The following is a 22,895-nucleotide window of genomic DNA, read 5'->3' on the forward strand; positions in this document are numbered from 1 at the left end:
TTAGGAAAACCTGGCACAGATGGTGAATTGCGCAAAATAAAAAAAAGAAAAGAGGATTGATAAAGGTTGTGCAATTAATCAAAATTTGTTCATATATTTATTTGTTATAACATTTAAAAATATCTATACGAAGCCTAAAAAGGATAAAAAAAAAAGGTAATGTGTAAATAGCTGCATTGAATAAGGATATAATATTATATCGCCTTTGTTCTTCCAGTGTCCTTCCCTATGAGAATGAAGTCCCAATTTGGGTATAGTCAGGGGTATCCCAAAAGCTGTTTCTTCCAGATAAACATTAGAGAGGTTGCATTCCTCCACACAAAGGTTCCCAATGTGAAAAGGCTGCAGGAGCAGCGAAACGCGTTGGTTCATGTAATGTAATGCTGCACTGTTTTTTCACCTTTGGAAAAGTCTCCCAAACGTGCCTTCCTACATTGGAAGTTTGTTCTTCATTGGTCCTTTCCACCTCTCTAACCTGCCTGAATAAGGAATAACTGGACCTACACAATACATCCCACCCCTTCCAGATCATTGGGAACCTTTGTGTGGAGGAATGCCACCTCTCTAATGTTTATCTGGAAGAAACAGCTTTTGGGAAACAGGGAATCTCAAAAAGCTCTATTTCTACTAGGATCAAGGAAACTTCTTCTAAAGTTATATTACAGATCGTACTATACCCCTGATAGATTATCTAAGATGTTCCCTTCCTCTACCCCGATCTGCTGGAGACATTATGATTAAAGGGGTACATATCTTACATATTTGGTGGACCTGCTCCCTTTCTGGCAAAAAAGTCCTTGATTGACTAAAATCCCTCTCAGGCATTCCGCTCTCCCTGGACCCATGGGTGTTCCTGTTAGCCCTTCCAAAATTAAGACCCGTCTTTGAAAAAACGATTTTCTTATATTTTGGCTGCTGAAAATCAGTAATTGCTAGAAACTGGAAATCCTCATCCACTCCAACTTTTACTGCTTTACACAATTAGTTTGTTTCTCTTTCTTTTATTATTGAAATTGTAAGAGAGTGACTTATCTGATGTATACTATGCTTATCAATGTATTCTCTATGCTCCCTCTTTTCCACAAATTAAGGAGTTTGAAAAAAGAAAAGTGTCTTCATACGAGCCAGAAATGCTTTTTGTAGTAAAAGTCCAATATACTGTAGCTTCTAATGACATACAGATGTGTCCACATACATCTATCCTCCATGCGCTATAAGTTGAGTTACACAAATGTGACTGTTAGTGCTGAACATCTGTGCATACAACTGTTTCCATTACAATGAATCTTATTCTCAAAACAGTGTGAATAGAAAGCACATAAAATTATATGCAGAAATCATATACTAGGTGTGTGACTGCAAGTGTATCTGCACATGAAATGGTATGTGGTACGGTATGTGGAACAGTGTATTACTAGAAAACACTGTAATGCAGCATTTCGTATGCAAATACAGCCGCTGTCCCATATGGAATAAAGGCATGCTGCATACCATTTTATTCAGCAGAAGCTGGTTGTGCTTCCTATTGCCACCTGTATGCAAATAAAAATAGTCCCCCTCAAACATTCTCTGCACTACCTAGTTATGGCATGGCGTGACTAGAAGAGCTGTTTAACATGCGATAAGGCTAGATGTATGTGGACACATCTGTACAATGGGCCTAATTCAGACCTGATCGCAGGACAAATTTGTTCTCAAAATGAGCAAAACCATGTGCACTGCAGGTGGGGCAAATGTAATTCGGTCTGCTTTATTTTTTACACTGCAATTTTGATTTAAATGTAACTCTCTGCACATGTTACATTTGCCCACCTGCGGTGCACATGGTTTTGCACATTTTGAGATACAAAATACAAATACAGTATGCCCTGCGATTAATTCTGAATTAGGCCCATTGAGCCCTGCTCACTGGGCTGCGAGTATTCGAAGCCGAGAGAGCAGGTAAAGGCCAAGCTCCCTCCCCCCGCCCCTGTGCATGGCTATGAATGCATTGCCAGCCGTGCACATCACTCGCCATTGAATGATTGTCCCCCTGCTCGCAGCGCTGAGAAAGTGTAGACTCACTTGGCGCTGCGCAGGCTGTGGGGAGGATGCTGGGGAACACTTGCATTTTCCACAGCAGTCCCAGAAAACGCCCCCAAAGGCCTGGCGCCCGTCAATCACCTTGTGAGCTTCCAGCGAAGGATAGCCTGAATCAGGCATAATGTACCAGTCAAATGGCAATAATTATCAATATAAGAAATCATCTGTTACTAAATGTGCGTTTCAGCTCCTGAAACGAGATATCGATTATTAACTGACATTTACCCCTTACTATGTATGTAAGTATGCATTCAATTGTACTAAATCCCACCTGTTTCTAATTATTAGTACTTTGGATGGTGGTCCCCCACCATTTCTTTTGTTTAGAAGGTGATTGGTGCTTACATAAAAGAGGAACTTCAGCCATTCACAGTAGGCTCAGCTCTCACACTACATCCTGAGATGTGACATATTTCCCCTACATGTAACAAAGGGCAAGTCAAAATAATGTCATTGATTTCTATGATTTGCTATGCAAAATGTAATGCTGCCCATACACGCCCTGATACGGGCGTGCTTTTCGTGCTTGATTAGCACGGATCATATCGCATTGCATTGCCTGTGCACATGTTGTGCATGCAATGCGATGCAATGTGATGAAAACGAAGTACAAAAAGTATGTGCACGCACCTCAAAGCACACATCGGGACAGCCCGCATCGCAGTGTGTATGGGCTGCTTTAGGAGTATTTCTTCTTGGGAGATTGTGTGCTTTGAATCTCTCACAGTTCAGATTCCTTGCTGCTGGTTCCACGTTGATTGGGTTAGCAACTGTTGCAACCAGCTGAGGAAAATGTCAACTAACAGAGGGGGCGATTCAGCATTGTACATGCGCGATGGCTCAAACTGCGATCACATCCTGGAAAACACAACCCAGCCTGAGTGATAGCGGAAAGGGGTGCCACGGGGTGTTGGTGGGAATGGTTCGTGCAACACAGGTGCATCAGGACAGTTTTCAAGGACGTCACACGCAATGGTTGCGAGCCAGACAATAGGGTGCACAGGCAGGGGGCTACCATAGTTATGCCAGCACATCGCAGGTTACATTTCTGCGATTTCAAATATTTTGCATTCGCATCACGGGGAGGGACTTGGCATGCTGGGCGGCCTTGCCCAGTGCTGGCCTGCATCCAGCATGATAGAGAAAGCAGTTGCACAGACAGCATAAGGCATTCAGTGTTCTTGATTTTGATATAAACAATTCGGTTGTGAACAATCAACTGCATATTTTTGCGCTGACTTTGCTTTCACAGGGAATGATGCCCCTTCTTATTACCATAACAATGTTTGGGACCACCTCAGAGACCAGATGCCACAAAAATGGGGGGGATCCAGAACTGCTGCATTGATCACCAGTGGTGTTCATTCTAGCACCTGCCAGCTTGGAAAACCCATGCAGTTCCTGTTCCCTACCAGGGGTGTCACTGTTTGCTGTGTTGGGCTGTCAGTGTAGTCCAACGGCTGCCTAGCGTAGTGACTCCGAGGCAGCCCTGTGTAGTCAGCGTAGTGTCCCTGTCAGGCAGCTAGTCACCATACTGTCCCCGGCATCCCCGGCAAGCCTAGTGAGCGCCTCTCACACAGTGTCGGTAACCGCCAGATCCCCTGCGCTGGCGGAGAGGGGATCATGCGGGCGCTGGCGGAGAGGCGCTCCATCTGTCTGAGACGCTGGATCATAATTTTTACTTGCATGTGTAACGGTTTACTATTGTACAATACACAGGGTATGGCGAAGCGGAGGACTCCAGCATAATTTTAATACTGAAAAGGGATATAATAAAGTATTGATAACTCCAATAAAAGCTTTATCAGTGTAAACCTGGAATTTGTCAAAAAAATATTTATTCTGTAAATAGATTTCTACTGTATCGCAAAATAGCATAGACCATAATATGAACACCATACAACCTTGTGTAGCCAATAATCAGACATGAACTTGTGCGGTCACCTTTGGTCCTGGAAACATATCATTCTGTTTCAGCTTGATAATCAGTTCTGTACACCCAGAGCAGCTGCCTATTTGGAGGGTTGGGGATTCAGGTGGCGAGGGCTGTGCAGGTCGGCTGGGAAGCCCAGGGGGTTGCAAAGGCTGAGATTCGGTGTGCTTAGTCAGTACATGCGGGTTCTGTGAGGAGAGAAGGCAGTTATTGAACAAGGACTTAAACTGGGAAAGATAGACAATAATACAAATCTAACAGACTAGCTGCTTGCACTTTTTCTGTAGGACCTATAGGTCCCACGAAGGCCCTTGTGTTACCTCGAACAATGTACCACATGAGAAAACAAACTATCCAACATAAAAGGTGATGAAGCAGAACTGAATGCAAGTAAATTCTGTGGACAGATATTGCATGTTTTGGCACTGCGCAAGGGCAAGGGCACTTTAAAGTTGTACGCAACTTGATTGCAACTCCACTTGTAGCTGAAGTTGTGTGAATTAAAAAGGTGGTAACATGGAGGCAAAGTTTGGTGAGGTTTCTTGAACCAGAAATACAGTAGTAGTAGTAGTACATTTATTTATAAGGCGCCGCAAAGTGTCCGCAGCGCCGTACATAGCAAACAAAAAACAAATGACAAGGTAACATACAGGGTGTGTTGAAAAATACAGTATAAATAGGTGTATAGCTGGTAGAAATAAAATCAGCATCAGTTCAGAAGTAGTTGTCAAAATTGTCCAGGAGACTGAAGATGAAGTAGAGGAAGGGAAGAACAGGACAGGAGCACAGGTGAGGTAAAGAGGTAGGGTGAGTACAGTAGGCCTGGTGTGAGTGCACACTGATAATGAAGACCACTATGAAACCAAGTGTATGAAATGTGCAGAGAAGCATATACAGTAGCTCAGGGTTTCCCAAACTTTTTTGACTCACGGCACCCTGAAGCATCAGAATTTTTTTCGCGGCACCCCTAGGCTATAGGTTTCTCATTGAGAAATTCAGAAACAAATATTAAATTAAATAAATTGTGTTTATATCTCATCCTTAGTATCAGTTATGTTGTAATGGACAAAATGTACTTCTGTTTGTCCATAATTTTACTATTATATTGGATATAAAGAACTTGAATTGGTCCTGGACCATCAACCCAGGGCACCCCTGCAAGTCCCCCAAGGCACCCCAGGGTGCCACGGCACACAGTTTGGGAACCACTGCAGTAGCTCTGCAACAGGGCAAATATCCTCATTTTCCCCTGTGCATGCAATGGAAGTACAATTACAAACGTCTTGCATCCAAATCTACATCAATTAACGAATACAACTTTCACACCAAAATTATAGATCCCAGCCTGGGTTACTGAACACACGTTTCAAGCACTGTCACAGCGACTTAAAACCCCAATTACCCGGAGGCTGGATGTGAGTTATACTGTTAATGTTACGGGGCTTCTCCTCTCTTGGTGCTTGGAGATGATGTAATGTGTTAGCTCTCCATAGGGTGTCAATGAGACTGGGGTTTTCTTTTTTTTTTTTTTTTTTTAAAGTAATGTTTTTATTAAAACACCATTCATTACATCAAAGTATCAATATACGTTTTGAAACCGTAGACATCCAATATACATATGATACAGAAGTATTATTCATGAAAATAAACAGTATAAAAATGCATGTACATTCAATAAAGGATCTTGTATAGCAGATTCCGCTTGTGGTTATTCATGTTTAGACAAATATATCTCGCAGTGTCTAGATTCCCTGATATCTCAGGGACCACATACAGGTCCTACGGCTCCCATGGTCACACCCCCTCTGTTTCAGAGGATGCCACAGGGGTCAGAGACACACAATGAGACCCCCTTCTCCCCGCGCGCGGTTACAAGCCGGTATCAACCGGTGGGTCCCCAGCAATTAGTCTCATAGTATACCATTGAGTACCCTTAAACGAGTTGTGCAGCTTTACCCTTATCTCGAGAGATAATGTTGCAATATAGCTTTCCCATGTATTAAAGAATTTAGCTACTCGCTGGTCTTTCTCCAAGAGGCACTCAATCCATTCCATATTAAATACATGGTACAGTTTTTCCTGGAAAAGCTTTAGGGTAGGAGGTGTGGTGTCGATCCATGCCTGCAGTACAGCTTTCCGCGCTGCAGCGCTAATGATTAATGATAGTCTCTTGCATCCCTTGGTTATTCTCTGACCCTCCGGTAGTATTCCAAAAATGGCCCATTGGTCCGTGAAGGGGATATAGTTTACCAAGTGGTCATGAGAAAATTTTCTGACTCTGAGCCAGAAGCTTTTTATTAAAGGGCAGCTCCAGAAATAGTGATAGAGGCCCGCTTCCCTATCCTGGCAGCGTGGGCAGGTTGCTGATCCCGTCATTCCAGCTAGGAACTGACGGCGAGGGGAAAAATAGGCTTTATGGAAGATGTTCAAAAACATCTCTTGGTATTGCATGGCCGGTATCAGTTTTCTAGATATTTGTAAGGTTTTGACCAGCTGACTGCATGTTAATGTGGGCATCGCTAAGGTCCATGCTTTCATACCAGAGCTTATATGGTCATAATCTAGAATTTTGCGTAAAAAGTTGTAATGAATAGATATGGCTCTGCTCTCTGCAATGCCTGTGAAAAGCATGGTGTCGAGTGTGTTGCTCCAGTCCGCTTCCGAGAAGGCTCGGATGACCGTGGCCACATAGTGTTTAGCTTGCATGTATGCAAAGGGAAATTTTTTGAAAGTTGGGAACGCATCTGCTGCTTGCGTGTAAGACGCTGGTTTCCTGGATTCTATGTCGATCAGGGAGCGAATCGTTATTAAGCCTTCTTTCTTGAGGTCAAGAAAGGGTTGAGAGGCTATACCACCTTGGAATTCTGGGTTGTTTAATAGGGGGAGAAACAACGATTTGTGTGCATTGAGATTATTTTTATGTCTAAGTATATGCCAGACTTTCCTTGTTGACCATAATAAGGGATTATTCCTGATCGCTTCCGGCACTTCCCCGTCATGCATATGCAGGAAACCCACCAGCCCACAATTTTCTAAAAAGTCACCCTCAATTTTCGTGTTGGCGTAAGCCTCGCTATTATGGATCCAATCCCTAAGGAATCGCAAAACAGATGCATGGTTATAATTCATGATGTGAGGGAAATTTATGCCCCCATTGAACATTGGTTGTTGGAGTTTGATCAGCCCAATGCGTGGCCGCTTTGAGTTCCATATAAACTTTCGAAACAACATATTTAGTAGTTTTAAATCTTTTTGGGATATTAATAGGGGTAGGGCCTGTAATATGTATAATAGTCTGGGGAAGGTTACCATCTTGATTAGGTTGGCTCTGCCAACATAAGAGAGTCTCAGCTGTTTCCAACCATCCAGTTCCCTGGTGGTCGTATTCACTGCCTCTGATATATTGACCCTGTACAGATCGGAGGGACGCTTTGGGAGACGGATTCCTAAATAGTCAATTTTCTTAGATTCCCATTTAACCGGGATGTGTCTTCCCCAATGTGGCACATGCATATATGGGTGCAGATATAATCCTGATGATTTGGATAAATTAATCGTGTATCCCGATATCTCTCCGAAGTCATTGAGTTTGTCCAATATTTGGTCTAGCGCCTGCTCTGGGTTACCTATATACAAGAGTAGGTCGTCTGCAAATGCCGACAATTTTAGTTCCGATCTACCAACCATGATGCCCTTAAAAGGCTGCCATGACTGTAAGATCCGAAATAAGGGATCAATACATAAATTAAATAATAAGGGGGAAAGGGGGCATCCCTGGCGCGTGCCCCTGAACATCTGGATTTGTTCCCCTTTCTGGCCATTTATTAATAATTTTGTTAGAGGCGTGGTGTAGAAATATTTAATTAATTCAATAAAGGAGTCGTTAAAGTTTCTTTTCTCTAGAACCGCGAATAGGTAGGGCCAAGCTACTGAATCGAAAGCTTTATTCGTGTCTAGGCTCAGTAACATTCCTCTAGGGTGTGGTTTTTGGGTTTCCGCTATCACCGCAGCTATTGCCATCCGTATGGCTTTTACTGAGTGACGACCCCTGACAAACCCAGTTTGGTGGGGTGTGAGAAGGACTGGGGATAGTAACTGCATTCTATTGGCTATTATTTTAGTAAGAATTTTAAAATCCACGTTTAGCAGGGAGATTGGCCTATACGACTCCGCCAGTTGGGGGTCTTTTCCCGGTTTAGGGATCAGGGAAGTATATGCCTCCGTGAATGATGGGAATAGGGGCTTCTCCTTTAATATGGTGTTATATAATTCCAATAATGTTGGTGTGAGTCCTGCCTCTAGCATCTTAAAGTAAACTCCCGAGAACCCATCTGGGCCCGGGGCTTTATGGGAACAAAGATCTTTTATTACCAAATGAAGCTCTTCTGCAGTTATTTCCTTCATAAGGCCGTCCCTCTGTTCTTGACTTAGAGGGGGTAGATGGGCAGACGTTAGGAGAGCTTCCAGCCTATCTCCCTGTACCGGTATTTCTTTATAAAGGGACCTGTAATATTCCTCAAAATGTGTTAGTATCTCTTTAGTAGTAAGGTAAGTTTTATGGGTTTTGGGGTCTTTAACCGAGGTGATAAATGAACGCTTTCTGTAGGGTTTAGACATAAGTGCTAAAAGTTTCCCAGATTTGTTACCCCATTTATAATACATTTGTTTAGTAATGTCTAGTTTGAGACGGGCCTGTGCTGTTAGGAATGATTCTAAAATCTTTTTATTATTGAGGTATGCTTCTAAGTTAGCTTGCGTTGGGATGGATTGATAAAGCCTAAAAGACTGTGACACCATGGATTGCAAATCCCTATAGTGTTTGGCCTGTTCCCTTTTCTGTCTGGACATATACTGGAGTATATGTCCTCTCATTACTGCCTTGGACGCTCCCCAAAACAATCCAATGTCCTCCCAGTGCTCCAGATTATCGTCATGATAATTGTTCCAGGAGTTAGTTAAAAATTGTTTAAAATCGTCTGATTTGCCTAGATAGTCCGGAAAGCGCCAAAGGCGGCTCGCCCCGTTGCTAGAGTCAAGCCATAAGCTCAAGGATATGGGGGCGTGGTCCGATATCAAAATATCGAAGATGTCAGCTTGTTTTACTCGTGACATCAGGCTGTTCGAGACTAGAAAGAAGTCAATCCTCGATAAAGTTTGATGTGCCCTGGATAGGTGCGTATAGGATCTTTCCTGATCATGGAGGAGGCGCCATGGGTCACTCAATTGTAGGTTTGTCTGTAAGGCTTGGATATGATACCAGGAAGGGGGTAGGGTTCTAAGTAACGGTGGGGACTTGTCCAATTTAGGGTCATTTACAGAGTTAAAGTCCCCCCCCATAATCAATCTATGGACAGTACGGGACGCAAGGAACTGGGACAGTTTGGACACAAATCTATCTGGAGAGATATTTGGGGCGTACACGTTCAAGAGGGTATATAATATCCCCTCTATTTCTACATCCAAAAGAAGGAATCGTCCCTCCACGTCCTCCACCCTGTCAAGGACCTTACATCTAAGATGGCTGTGCAGTAGTATGGCTACCCCTCTAGATTTTGTTCGGTATGAAGCCGAGAAGCATTCCCCAATCCATCGGGCTCTAAGCCCAGAGTCATCGCCACTTCGCCAGTGGGTTTCCTGCAACATGACAATATCCGGCTTAAGCTTCTTAAGATGAGTGAGTACCTTTTTACGCTTGATAGGGGTGTTCAAACCAGCCACGTTCCATGAGACTAGGTTTAACTGAGGGGGAATTGGTGGTAGTTCACCTGTGTTCAGCTGCGCAGACATAGATCGACACCAGGAGTGATCAACTGCTTTGGCACATGCGAGATAGAAAGCATAGGGTTAAACATGAAAACCTTTTTCTGAAAGTGAGGGTAAGTATCCTTAATGTAACATAATGGGCATAACTGTCCTTCCAAATGCTGGATTAAAAGAGTAAATGGTGATTTAAACTTTTTTTTTTTTAGTAAACCTAAAGAGTGGCGACCACTCTATATCTTCATCTGAGGACCCCATCGTGTTTCATATGGGGTGCTCCGGTGAAAACACTCGGACAAATATAATAACTTGAAATTAGAAAGGAACAAACAAGAAGGAGGGGGGGTGGGGGGCAGAGGGCCTCCCATCCTCTCCTATATAGCTATTTACTTTGTATATAAAAGTGACCATATAACATTTATTCAAAACAGACATTGGAGAGGTAAAAACTTGTATCTCCGATTGGTTAACTCTGAGGAAAAGAAACAATTTAAATGTTTAAATATAGTACCTTTGGCGGTCTACACTATGCTTCCAGCAAGGGATATGAGCCAATTATAATAAAACCTTTCAACATACCGCGTGGAACCTTCTGTGATTTATACAGGTGACCAGATAGTACCTGGACCTTTATAGACATGACCTCAGATCATGATATCCCGGTTCCACTCAGCGGCTCTCACCCTCCGTCTCTAGTGTTAGACCTATCTAAGGCTGACAATTTCACCCTGGGTACTCATAAATGCGTCATTCATCTTGTCCATCTGGAGGATGCTGCGGAGCCCTCTCTATAAACTCCCTTGCCTGTTTTGGGTCTGTAAAGAATAGTGTACGGCCATTATCCACAATTCTCAGCTTAGCGGGATACATTAAAGCGAAGCGTTTGTTTTTCTCCACTAACATCTTGCATATTCCAGAAAATTCTTTCCGCTTCTGGGAAACCAGGGCAGAAAAATCCTGAAATATTAGGATCTTCTGATCCTCTACCATTAGGGGCTGGGAAGTTCTGTATGTTGCCAGAAACTTTTCTTTGGTCCTATAATCTAGGAATTTGGCAATAGTGGGTCGTGGTCTGGAGGCCTGGTCCCGTCTCTCAGGCCCCAGTCTGTGTGCCCTTTCAATTTGGGGGACTGCTGAGTCATCATATATCCCCAGAGCCCTGGCTATTCGGACACTGATATATTCCTCCAATTGCGGACCCCTAACTGTTTCAGGAATGCCTATAAAACGTAAGTTGCATCGCCTATCTCTATTCTCCATCTCGTCTAACTTTGACGCCAAGGCATTTATTGTTTGTTCCCTGCTTTCTAACTGCCTCTGTAGGCCGTGCACAGCGTCCTCATTATCACTGATCCGTTGTTCCGCCGTAGCTATCCTGGCGGTATTTGCATCAATTTTTGTGAGTGACGCCTCTAATCTGGTGTGCAGATCCTCAAATTTTTTATCAAGTAGGGGCATTAACATTTGGATTGTTACCTTGGCATTCTCCTCCGGTGTAGGGATCACCTGTGTTTGGGGAGAGAGAGATGTGGGCTCGCTGGAGGTACTACCAGTGGGGAACAGGACCGGGGATGGGGGGGAAGGCATTTGGGTGGGTTTTTGGCGGTTTTTGCCCATAGTGGGGTTCGAAGGTTGTTGAGATGAATTTGCCTGTGGTATTTTTTCAAGGAATCTGTCCATACCCTATCAGGGCAGGACTTTTACGAATTGGAGATTAAACCTTGGGGCAACGTATTTTAATGTGTTTTCTAGTGGATAAATGGCCTGTGTATAGTCACAAATAGTCATGAGAGGCCCCTCTCCCCCCTCAACCAGATGGAATTACATAGCTTGGCTTCCAACTAAATCCCAGTTACAACGTAAAATTGTGACAGTCTGAGCACACTGTAGCTATCTGGGCAGACGCCCCGGAGTGGCCGTTAGGTGGGACTTGTTGTGATCGCTTGTCCACGGCCAGTAAATATAGATTTGGTTTGTGAGTTTATAAACCTCTTACCTTAGCAATCTTTCTGCAATGTTATCTGTATTTATATCAAAAAGCGGCACAATTTTAGTTGGGTGATGACACCCTCAATAAGGGCCGGTTTTATACCCCGGCCAAAGGAGGGGTTTTAACCCTCAAACTCTTAAGCAATTACTAAGATGATTCGGTCTGCACAGATATGTGTTGCCCCTACATAGCACGAATTGGACAACTTTACACAATATTATGCAGGAAAAAAAAAAAAAAACAAAAAAAAAAAAAAAAAAAAAAACAGTCAGATAGTGCAGTTATATGGGCTTTGCTTAATGACAAGTTCTGCCACTAGATGTCAGCAGAGTACCCTGCCAGCAAACCTGGCAATGGAGTGTGGTGTCTCAACCACAGTGGTAGGGTGGCAGTATAAGACAGTCTCCAAAAGTCCTTGTGTGTCGATGTGGGGTAATTAACTGGTGGCCCAAAAGGCTGATATTTTAAGTAACAGCTCCGAGGAGAAAGAGGGCTTTGGATGGCAGCCCTTTTGGATTGTTCCTCACCTGGGTTTTGTATAGCTAGGTACGGAGGAGTTCTGGGAAGACAACACAAATTGAGGACCAGATATTCACTAAGTTGAAGTTATGTCCCGAAATCTAACAATAAGGCACATCATATATGAGAAATGTAGGTAGTTTGGCTGTGATGTCTCCACTCAACAACTGCTAGCTGCTGTTATTCTGCCAGTGGCTTCACTAAGTCTTGGCCGGGTAATATAGCTAGGTTAAGCAAATGTGAGGGGGGTACGGCAGGAAGGACAACATTGGCAAGAGAGTATGGCAAGGGGGAGGGAGAGGCAGCACACTGAGAAGGTAAGGAAGAGGTATGTGGGAAGTGGGGGGATGTTAATAGGGGGGATGTCAACACTCACGAGGTTAGTACCAGGTGTTGAAGCTGGGAGCGGTAGTGTCTAATCCTCCTGGTCTCTCAGGTGTCCTCAGAAGACGGGCTGTACTCCAAGGTGTGCTTCCAGACAGTAGGCCAGCCAGGTGATCCTTCTAAGCACCTGTTGGAAGCACTGGGGGGCCGTGTGGACTGCACCCGCCTGCTCCGTGTGTCCCCCAAAGCAGGTGGTCCGACTGTCGCAGCTCCGCGGTCAGTGGAAATAGCGCTGTGTGCCGGGCGGCAGCCCGCCTCCACCGAGAGCCTCAGCCAGCCAGTCGTCGCTACAGGTGGGGAGAGATGTTGGATGAGCGGGCAGGATGGCAAGCAGTCCCCGGGAGCTCCGTCCGCCTCCTGGTCCACAGGTGCCGCGTGGATCTCGAGTGACCTGTTGCTTCACCAGACAGCGCCGCCCGGGGAAGCACTCCCGCCGCTCCTGACAGTCCAAGCCCCCGCCGCGTCCAGCGGAGACAACGAGCACCCGATATTTAGTCAGTGGGTGGGCTCGGCAGGCAGGCAATCCCCGCGCGACGGTGCTCCCCGGGTGGGGGGTGTCCGCAGTCACCCGACGATGCCCGGGCGTCCAGACCACCCCAGCCTGCAAGGATGTCGGCGTTCCCGGTAAGAGCTCCGGTCCCGGGGGGGGGGTGGGGGGGCCGCCCGCAGCGGACAGCCCGCCTAGTCAGCCTCGGTTACTCAGCGGGTGGCCACAACCGGGTCGCGGCGAGAGTTCTCTGTGTTGTTGGTAGTATGGCGCCGAGTCTCCTATGTAGTCGGCAGTATGGCGCCGGATTTCGCGCCTTCACTCAGGCGTTCATGCGGGCCTTCCTCGCTGAAGGCCAGACTCCGGTGGAAACTTGAATTTCGGCTCCAAAAAGGGTATCTTTGTGATCTCCACCAAACGGGGTACACAATGGTGTATGTTTAAGGAAGATTTGCTGCTGTTAAAAAAGCGATGCGGGCAGATTTTCATTGAGGTGAGGGGAGCCTCTGTAAAAAGCGGCCGCTCTTGGCGCCCCGCCCACCGGAAGTCGAGACTGGGGTTTTCTATTTAAGCTTCACCTTAAACCGGGTCATTCCCAGGATCAATCCTGCTTACTACACAGGCTGGATTGCTGGATAACTGTACCCAGGTTATTTTTGGGGGACCCTTTCACATTGAGCCGCAACCCAGGCTAACTAATACAGTGGTTTGAAAGAGGTATAAATTCATTTAATACAACAAATTTGATCCTGTGTAATACAGCACCAATGTGAGCATCTGTATGTGTAGAATGAGTAACTGGATAGATACCCTTAAACTATTTAATAACACTTCAAAAAAAAAAGTCATCACTGAATGAGGAAATGAAACTTGTAGCTAAACATAATTAAACAGCGACAGCTATCAAACACCTGTAGGGCAAGGGATTCAGAAAAATGAAACATGTCCATTTATGTAAGGTCTGTTTACAGGGTGAGTTGGGAGTGTAATGTTAGAGCAGATGAATGCAAACACTCTAGAAGCTAGGACGTTAAGCAAATGAACTTTTCTAGAGTCAACAGAATGAAAGGTTAACCAAACGAAGTGTCTCTTCCAAATGGAAGCAATGCAAAATAAACCTAGTCCTTATCAGAACTTCAGAAGCAACAACAGCACCTAGTAAAAACAGCCATTTGTCAGTCAACAACAGGCAAGTATTCTGCTTCTCAACCCAGTGGCGCGTCAGCAGGCATGGTCACTGTGTGTCGGCTAAGGGTCTGTTACTGCTTCACTCACAAAAGCAAATTCTCTCTCAATGGACAAAACCATGTGCACTGCAGGTGGGGCAGATGTAACACGTGCAGAAAGAGTTACATTTGGGTGGGGTTTGTACTTCAAACTGATGTCTATGTTGCAGTGTAAAAATAAAGCAGCCAGTATTTACTCTGCACAGAAACAGAATAACTCCCAAATCTAACTCTCTCTGCACGTTACATCTGCCCCCTGCAGTGCACATGGTTTTGTCCATTAGAGACAATTTGATTTTGCGAGTGAACCAGAATCAGGCCCTAAATCCATTCTCTCAGAGTCCCTCCTCTCAGGAGCAGCGCTGGGACTATATGATTGAACAGATTTATTGGGACGTCCCATCAGGAGAGTTGCAATGATTATCAGTCTATGCCCAAACTTCTGTACTTAGCAATAAAGTTTGGAAATTTAGGCATTGAAAACCATGTGGCAACCGAGCACAGTTGCTTACCCACAGCACCAGGGTGCACCACCACAGGGTGGCGTTCGCTGGTCTGGTATAATGTGTGTTTACACAAGTAGGAAAAGTGTTCCTTCCACAACTTAAGCATGTGGAACCGCAGCAGTAATCCACTGAACAATAATTTTTTGTAGGCATCCAAGAAGCCTAGAAGATCATTAGAATTTAAGAAATACAGAATCCCTGCGATACAGATCTTCTAAACACTAAATTCAGCTAAGGAGTGAAAAGAAAATGTGGTACTTGTTTCCTAAGACGGCGCCCACGATATTCAGTCGTATGGCATTGTATTCAATTTAAAATTGTATACCATTGTATATGGCATACAATGGGGCAGATGTATTAAGCCTGGCGAAGAGATAAACTGGAGATAAAGTGGAGAAAAAGTGGAAGGAGTTAACGCACCAGCCAATCAGCAGTGTTTGAAATATGACAGTTGGAAGTTGATTGGCTGGTGCGTTACCTCCTACCACTTTTTCTCCACTTTATCTCCAGTTTATCTCTTCACCAGGTTTAATACATCTGCCCCACAATGCGATGCGATTTTAAATTGTATAAGCACCCTAATAGGTTTTTAAATGGTCCCCCTATACGATTTTTAATTGTATAAGCACCTTAATAGGTGCTTACAATGTTAAATAATATATGTTAAATGATAGTGGCCACCGCCACTATCAACGCCAACCCGAAGCGTGGCGAGCACAGCGAGCCCGCGAGGGGCGTGGTACGCGTCCTCCGACCTTTTCATACCCCCACTATCCACGTCGGCGTGGAGTTGATTTTATATAGTGTGGCGAGCGCAGCGAGCCCCGCATATTACTTTACATGTATTCCACATCCCCTCGCGCGGCTCAACGCGCTTCCGGCTCGGTGGCTCGCCACACTATCTAAAACCAACTCCATGCCGACGTGGATGGTGGGGGTATGAAAAGGTCGGAGAACGCGTACCACTGCGCTCGCCACGCTTCGGGTTGGCGGTGATAGTGGGGGTGTTTTTAACATTGTAAGAACCCATTACAGTGCTTATACAATTAACTAGGTGATTCATCGCGCCCTACGGGCGCTCTTCACACCGGCGTAAGGGGCTACGCCCCTTAATTTGTGAACATTTGTATTGTGAGAAATATGGTTGGAATTGTATGAAAGATGCCCTGTATTGCAGCTTCTGGCAGTGGGTGAGGGTCCAGCGTGGCAGCACAGGAGTACCGGACGGTGGCCCTGAGTCAGTGTCTCCTCCTACTGGGTGGGAGTTAGGGTGCATGAGAGCAGGAGGCTGGGATATGAGGCATAATAGGGGTATGTGGGCAACACAGCATCAGCGATTATCCAGTGGTGGAAGTTACGGTTCAGGAGAGCAGGAAGCTGGGTAGTGATAGGGGTGTGTGGGCATACGGGGGACTAAAGAGGGTGGTGGACACTGTGCAGCTTCTGCCAGTGGGTGAGGGTCCAGCGTGGCAGCACAGAAATACAGGAGTCAGTGTCTCCTCCGACTGGGTGGGAGTTAGGGTGCATGAGAGCAGGAGGCTGGGCGGTAAAGCATGATAGGGGAATGTGGGCAACACAGGGTGAGCGGGTCTCCACTGGCGGAAGTTACGGGGCAGGAGAACAGGAGGCAGGGCAGTGTCCTCCCACATTGATGGCAAAAGTATTCAACATCGGCCATAAACCATCGATTATTTGAAAATCATTGATGGTCGATGGGCATCCCTAGAACTGGAGGAGGGTGGGGGACAGTATGCAGCTCCCGGCAGTGGGTGAGCGTCTCCTCCCACTGGGAGGGAGTGAGCGTGCATGAGAGCAGGAGGCTTTATAATAGTGGTATGTGGGCAAGACATTGATAAAAGTTGTGGCGCTGGTGCAGAGGGCAGTGGGGAAACCTGCAGTGCGGCAGCCAGGGCCGGATTTCCCACCTAGGGGCGGTACCTGCTTGTGGTGGTACAGGATCCCCCATTGTCACGGGGGTACGTGAAATGCGGGAGCGGGGGCCGCGGTGGTCCGCTGGGGGGTGGAATTGCCGGAAGGGGGTCAGGGGGGCCTGCAAATTGCGGGAGGGGGGTGGTGTGTGGGGATCCGCGGTTAGCGGGAGGGGGCGGGGGTCCGCAAATCGTGGGCGGGGGCGCGGGGGGGCTTGAATCGTGGGAAGGGGGGTCCGCAAATTGCGGGAGGGGGGTTGTCGGGGTTAGTGAATTGCGGAGGTCCGTGAATTGCGGGAGGGGCGCGTGGGGTGCCGTGAGTCAAGGGGGTGGTGCGGGGGGTCCGTGAATCACGGGAGGGGTCATGAATCGCAGGAGGCGGGGGTCGTGGGGGGTTGCCGTGAATTGCATGAGGGGGGCGTGAATCAAGGGAGGGTGGGCGCAGGGGGGTGGTGCGGTGGTCCGTGAATCGCGGGAGGGGGGGTCGTGGGGGGTTCCGAATCGCAGGAAGGGGGGTGTGGGGGGTGCCGTGAATTGCGTGAGGGGGGCATGAATCGCGGGAGGGGGGATCCCCGAATGTGTGAATTACAGGGCGGTCGCAAATCGCGAGAGGTGCCGAGAAGGCCCGCAAATCGCGGGAGGGGGGCGCTACGGGGGGTTTCGTGAATCGCGGGAGGGGGGGGTCGTGGGGGGTTGCAAATCGCAGGAAGGGGGGGTATGAATCGCGGGAGGTGGGGTCCCCGAATGTGTGAATTAGGGGGCGGTCGCAAATCGCGAGAAGTGCCGAGGGGGCCCGCAAATCGCGGGAGGGGGGGGGGCGCTACGGGGGGTTCCGTGAATCGCGGGAGGGGGCGGTGCGAATTGCGGGAGGGGGGGGGTCGCAAATCGCAGTAGGGGGGGGGGTGCCGTGAATCGAGGGAGGGGGGGTTGCAGGGGTCCCGCGAATCGCGGGAGGGGAGGATGCAGGGGTCCTGCGAATGGAGGGGGTGGTCGCGGAGGTCCAGCGAATCGTGGGAGGGGGGTCCTGGCAGAGGGTAGGGATGTGCAGGAGTAATGGTGGATGGTGGCTGTGGAGTAATGGTGGATGGTGGGCGTGTACTGTAGCCCTGGCTGGGCGGGGGGAGGTGATGTCAAGGGGGTGGAACGTTAGACACATGAAACTGTTCTACACAGGAATGTTCTCCACAGGGGTTGAGTGACAGATCTGGCTAAATATATAAGAGATAATCTTATAGGGGGTCCATTTAACATTGAAAGCACCCATTAGGGTGCCTATACAATTTTAAATTGTATACCATCGCATTGTATGCCATATACAATTTTAAATTGTGTAACATCGGGTGCCGTCGCATCGCATGCCATTGTAAGGCTTATGGTATACGATGCGATGGGTGCCGTGCTAGGAAACAAGTACCAAAAATGTTTATTTCATTCTTTCTAAATGACCTAAAAAACATCTTTGTTAAAACAACAGCCCTGCAGTATATCCATCAAATGTAGCGCAGCTATCTGTAAGACAGAATGCCATAGCTCAAAGCTCTAACTGCCATCATTCATTTTTTTGAAGTCGCTAAAATGAAAACCTTATTGCATGTGAGAGGTTTTAAATCCACTGATTTCATGGTTAAAAAGAGGACCTGCAGGTATGGGCTACATATTGATAGTCTAACTCACAAGCTGTGAATAAAGGGGAAGAGAAATTTCATCGCCAGTTAGTGTTGCAAATTTTTTTCTATTTTCTTTTTTGTGTATCCCTAACAAATGTGTACTTGTAGAGAGGAACAGATTTTGGAAGTGATTCAGCAAGATGGTGAGAAGTTGCTTGCTAAGCAGCGAACAACCGCTGCTTTACCGGTGGTACTGACTCAGGCCCCTCTGTCCTTTGCTCTTGTTGAGCGTCGTTCTTGTCCAGTGTGTTATTTCTATCTGCTATGGACTTTTAAAGTCTATATGAAAGTGCATAACACCCTGGGACAGAGGGGTGTGGTATATGGTTCCGACATTCGGGATCCCAACAGTCATTAGCCCAACTGGCCCGGACTCAAGACAGCATGGCGAGCGCAACAAAGCCCCTTGCGGGCTTGCCACGGTGCAAGTTGTATTATTCAGTGACTTGATTACATGATCTTACAGATGTGCCACTTAAAACCATACTGTACAGTTACCTCAGGGGCAGGAGTAGGAGAGGGTGTGTGCCTCCTATTTTTGAACTCTTCATAATGAAGTGAAACACCACTGAGCTGCAGGATCTTCTGGATGAAAGCTGGAGGCTGATGGATGTCCACAGGCAAAGTGTGACCAGTGTCTCTTACAGCCTCATCACAATAGTCTAGTCTGAAGGAAAGAGACAGGGAATTTAAGAGCAGGATATTGTGTGCTCACATTAGCAATAAACAACAGAAACATTACCAGATCTGAAAGAGTTTATAAAAACCAGCTATATCTCAGAAACTGACCTTTTGATGCGTATCTCCAGAGCAGTCCCTGTGGCGAATTCTGGTGGTGTATTCTCAATTCTAATGATGGTATCTAGGAAGGTCACCTTAATCCTCCGCAACACTACAAAATATTCAGAATAAACAAGTCATACTGTAATTTAAGTGCATCTTACTGCAAAGTGAGGTATTGCAGTAAGTGGCAGAATGACATAGAAAGAGGGGAGGAAATGTAGAATGCCCACTCTTTGCAGGTGTTAGATGGCCATCGTACCTGTTTCTATAGTTTGTGCAAACATCTCCAGTCCTTCAATAGGCTGTGGGGGCTCAGAAGGCTCCTCTGTCTGCTCCTTCAGGCACTCCTGGGCTAGCTGCATGCTGGTGGTCATACATGAGGACCAGCTGTGAGAATCTGCTCCTGCTGAAGCTGGGAATATGGAGGTGGTGTGAGGTACAAATAACAAGCAGGAAGATTTCCTATGCTTGCTGTACTGAATATTCTGCACTACCTATAACAATATAAATGAATGGCTTCACTGGCACTATGCAGATTATGAAACAAGCAAATAGTCCATCTATAAATTTAAATGATGGCACTGATGTTTAATTCAATAAGGATGGGATGACTGTCAAAGTCAAATGACTTTGGTGAGTCTCCATTCAGAGAAAAGGAGCATCGACACCCTGCTATCAAACAGCCGCACACGATACACCGATCCCATCGACCACAGCACCACCCTTGAAGCAAACCGCCTGCAGTCAGGACTCTGACACAGGAGCCAGGCTGCTTGCGGGTTCTTTAAGGGTCACTGTGGAACGGTCCAGAGCCCCTGTTTTTTCAGCACGATGGGGGAAATAGTGGCGTCCGCCTATTCAATGTCTTGACCGACAGCGTTAAAGAGGCAGACCGAAAGAACGGGCCTGACTTTAAAAGCTGTTGGGCGCATGATAGCGGACGGAACTAGACAATCCACATCCGTTTGCGTGGACACACCCCCATTAAATCCCGCCTGGTGATTTTCGGGTAGAGCAAAATGCAAACGGGCCAGTTATGGCTGTCGGGACATACGGACAGCGTGACCCGGGATTGAATACCCCCCACATACAATTAGCGAGCTGCCGCACTGTGGGTACAATAAGCCTGTATATCCACACTACCACACCATTGTATTTAATTGCAAAGACTTGTTTACCGTACCTCTATTGCGTATACCCACTAACGCTGCATGAGGTAATATCATATTTTACATAACATTACTAGAAGTTATTACTTTAAACACTGCATGTACTGTATAACCTGTATATATGATGTATGTCAAGAATATCCATCTAGAAATCAGTGTAACATAGTGACCACAGCAGTACGGGCCTAAAGCAAAGTGTTTTTGAATAATTTACCTAAAGCTCCTTTTCCCTTTATTGATAGTCTATCATTAGACCACCCATCATACACATAAAGGTTCCTAGCACTGTTCACCACAAAGTCCGTTAATTACACACAAGGAGAACAAACTTTGTTTAATCTTGGTGCGCAGGTTACGCCATTGTTATCTGGGATTTTGTACACATTTTAGGCAGTCGCAACAAAACCCCTGACAAGCAGCCCCATTTTTATCAGATGAAAAAATCATGGGGTTTCACTGAACCTGTGTGTTTTCGGCAAGGAATTTTATTTTAACCAGGCGATACAACTGAATAGCCCAATTTTTTTTTAAAAATGGCGAAACATCAGACTAATGGTTTAATGAGGGAATTAGATGCCCCCCAAGTATAATAATAATTTTAAAACCCTCCTGCAATTAGCGACTATAGTACTTGCAGTTGGAGCCTATTCCAGAGCATCACAATCTCCCAAATGGCAGTGGAATATTTAGTATCAGAAGCACGGTTCTTCTGTTACGTTACAAGTGATTAATAGAATGCTGATGGAACATGAGCACCGGGGAGATAGGAAGCATACAGTACTTGCCACTTACCAGCCCTATATTTGGGTCGACATGTAACCTGGAGTTCTGACACCTCCAGAGTACAGTTTTCCGTGACAAGCGCTGACCAAGGGATGGTAACCGAGATACTGCCAATAAAGCCATCGATAATCTCTAGTGGAGCCCCTGCCGAGTCCAGGAGGTCATTCACAGCCTGATAGAGACCAGAGAGAAAACATGGCAGACAGTGAATAATGAGAAGCGTAGATGGCTGTGAAATGAATGGGCCATTAAAGCCAGTAGAGGGGGGGGGGGGGGGGGGGATTGAGAACAAAAGAAAACAAATACAAGTTGAACAGGACAGAAAAAAAAAAACGGTACTTGTATCCTAGCACGGCGCCCCCGATTTTGCTCCTAGTGCATCGCAATATAGCGGCATGCGATGCAATGCGATTTTTAATTGTACAAGCATGTAAAAAGCACCCCCATTGTCAACGTCAACCCGAAGCATGGCGAGCGCAACGAGCCCGCGAGGGGCGGCGGTACGCGTCCTCCGACTTTTTCATACCCCCACTATCCACGTTGGCGTGGAGTTGATTTTAGATAGTGTGGCGAGCGCAGCGAGCCACCAAGCCCTAAGCGTGGCGAGCATAGCGAGCCCCGCGAGGGGCCGCGGATTACTTTACATGTATTCCACGTGCGCTCGCCCCGCTTCGGGCTCGCTGCGCTCGCCACACTATCTAAAATCAAATCCACGCCGACGTGGATAGTGGGGGTATGATAAGGTCGGAGGACTCGTACTGCCGCCGCTCGACACGCTTCGGGTTGGCGTTGATATTGGGGGTGGCGTTGATAATGGGGGTACATTTAACATTGTAAGCACCCATCTGGGTGCTTGTACAATTAAAAATCACATCGCATCGCATGCCATTTGCTGGCATGTGATATTTAATTGTACATTCTGGATCATTTACCCGAATATCGCATCGCATACAATCGCATACGGTATGCCATGGTATGCGATGGGTGCTGTGCTAGGAAACAAGTACCAAAAAAAACAAATGTTACTTTTGCTATAATAACCATGCACAGCTCTAGATCAGCTCTATAATAATTCTAATAATAATAATAATAATAATAATAATAATAATGAGTCACCCCAGTTAGCCATCTCCTCATTGGAGAAGTATGTATGTGGGCCTGCAACTAATGTGACATGTTTAAAGTTATTTAGTGATGAATGTCCAATGACGAGATACCTGCACCTTAAACCAGTTCTGTTACTTCTACTGAAGCAGAAACAAATGACCTACCCCGACTTTCATCTCCTACTTTGAATTGGCCATATCATAAATCAAAGCTACACCTAGCACTGCCTGAATCTGTGCTTAACAAGTACAGCATCCGAAGAGTTTCCAGTAGGATGGGCAGACCCTACTGCTCAATCGCTACATGGAACTTTGTAGAAGGTGTGCCCAATGAAAAGGAGACTATGGTTGTCCTCAGCACAGGTAAACCATTGACTCCACGTACTCAACTGGAAAAACGCCGCACCATCTATCGGCAAACACATTAACCCACTGCGATTAGATACAAAGTCTCCTTTTTATTGGGTACACCTTATATCTTTTTTAATAGCAAACCAAGGTCTCACATGTGTATTGTATAGCATAACGTTTTATAAGAGTCAATGCCTACTTCTTCAAAGAAGAATACAGTA

At 46.2% G+C, this 22,895-nt stretch overlaps 1 protein-coding gene across 4 annotated transcripts in view; it reads right to left on the reverse strand.

Moving 5' to 3' along the window:
• ATG2A (autophagy related 2A) overlaps window positions 1–22,895 on the reverse strand; it is a 141,524-nt gene that overhangs the window by 113,266 nt on the left and 5,363 nt on the right. For all 4 annotated transcript variants that reach the window (XR_014465701.1, XR_014465700.1, XR_014465699.1 and 1 more), the window contains exons 2-6: window positions 21,227–21,389; window positions 19,525–19,677; window positions 19,272–19,374; window positions 18,981–19,149; window positions 4,027–4,203 (exon numbers count right to left, since the gene is read on the reverse strand). Coding sequence is in view for 1 of the 4 variants with exons in the window: in XM_083165116.1 (XP_083021242.1) it covers window positions 4,027–4,203; window positions 18,981–19,149; window positions 19,272–19,374; window positions 19,525–19,677; window positions 21,227–21,389 (765 nt within the window). In the remaining 3 variants the exon portion in view is untranslated. The remainder of the gene's footprint in view (window positions 1–4,026; window positions 4,204–18,980; window positions 19,150–19,271; window positions 19,375–19,524; window positions 19,678–21,226; window positions 21,390–22,895) is intronic.

This window comes from Crinia signifera, chromosome 11 (genome assembly GCF_055691185.1).
Source record: "Crinia signifera chromosome 11, ASM5569118v1, whole genome shotgun sequence".
In the NCBI taxonomy this organism is placed as follows: Eukaryota; Metazoa; Chordata; class Amphibia; order Anura; family Myobatrachidae; genus Crinia; species Crinia signifera.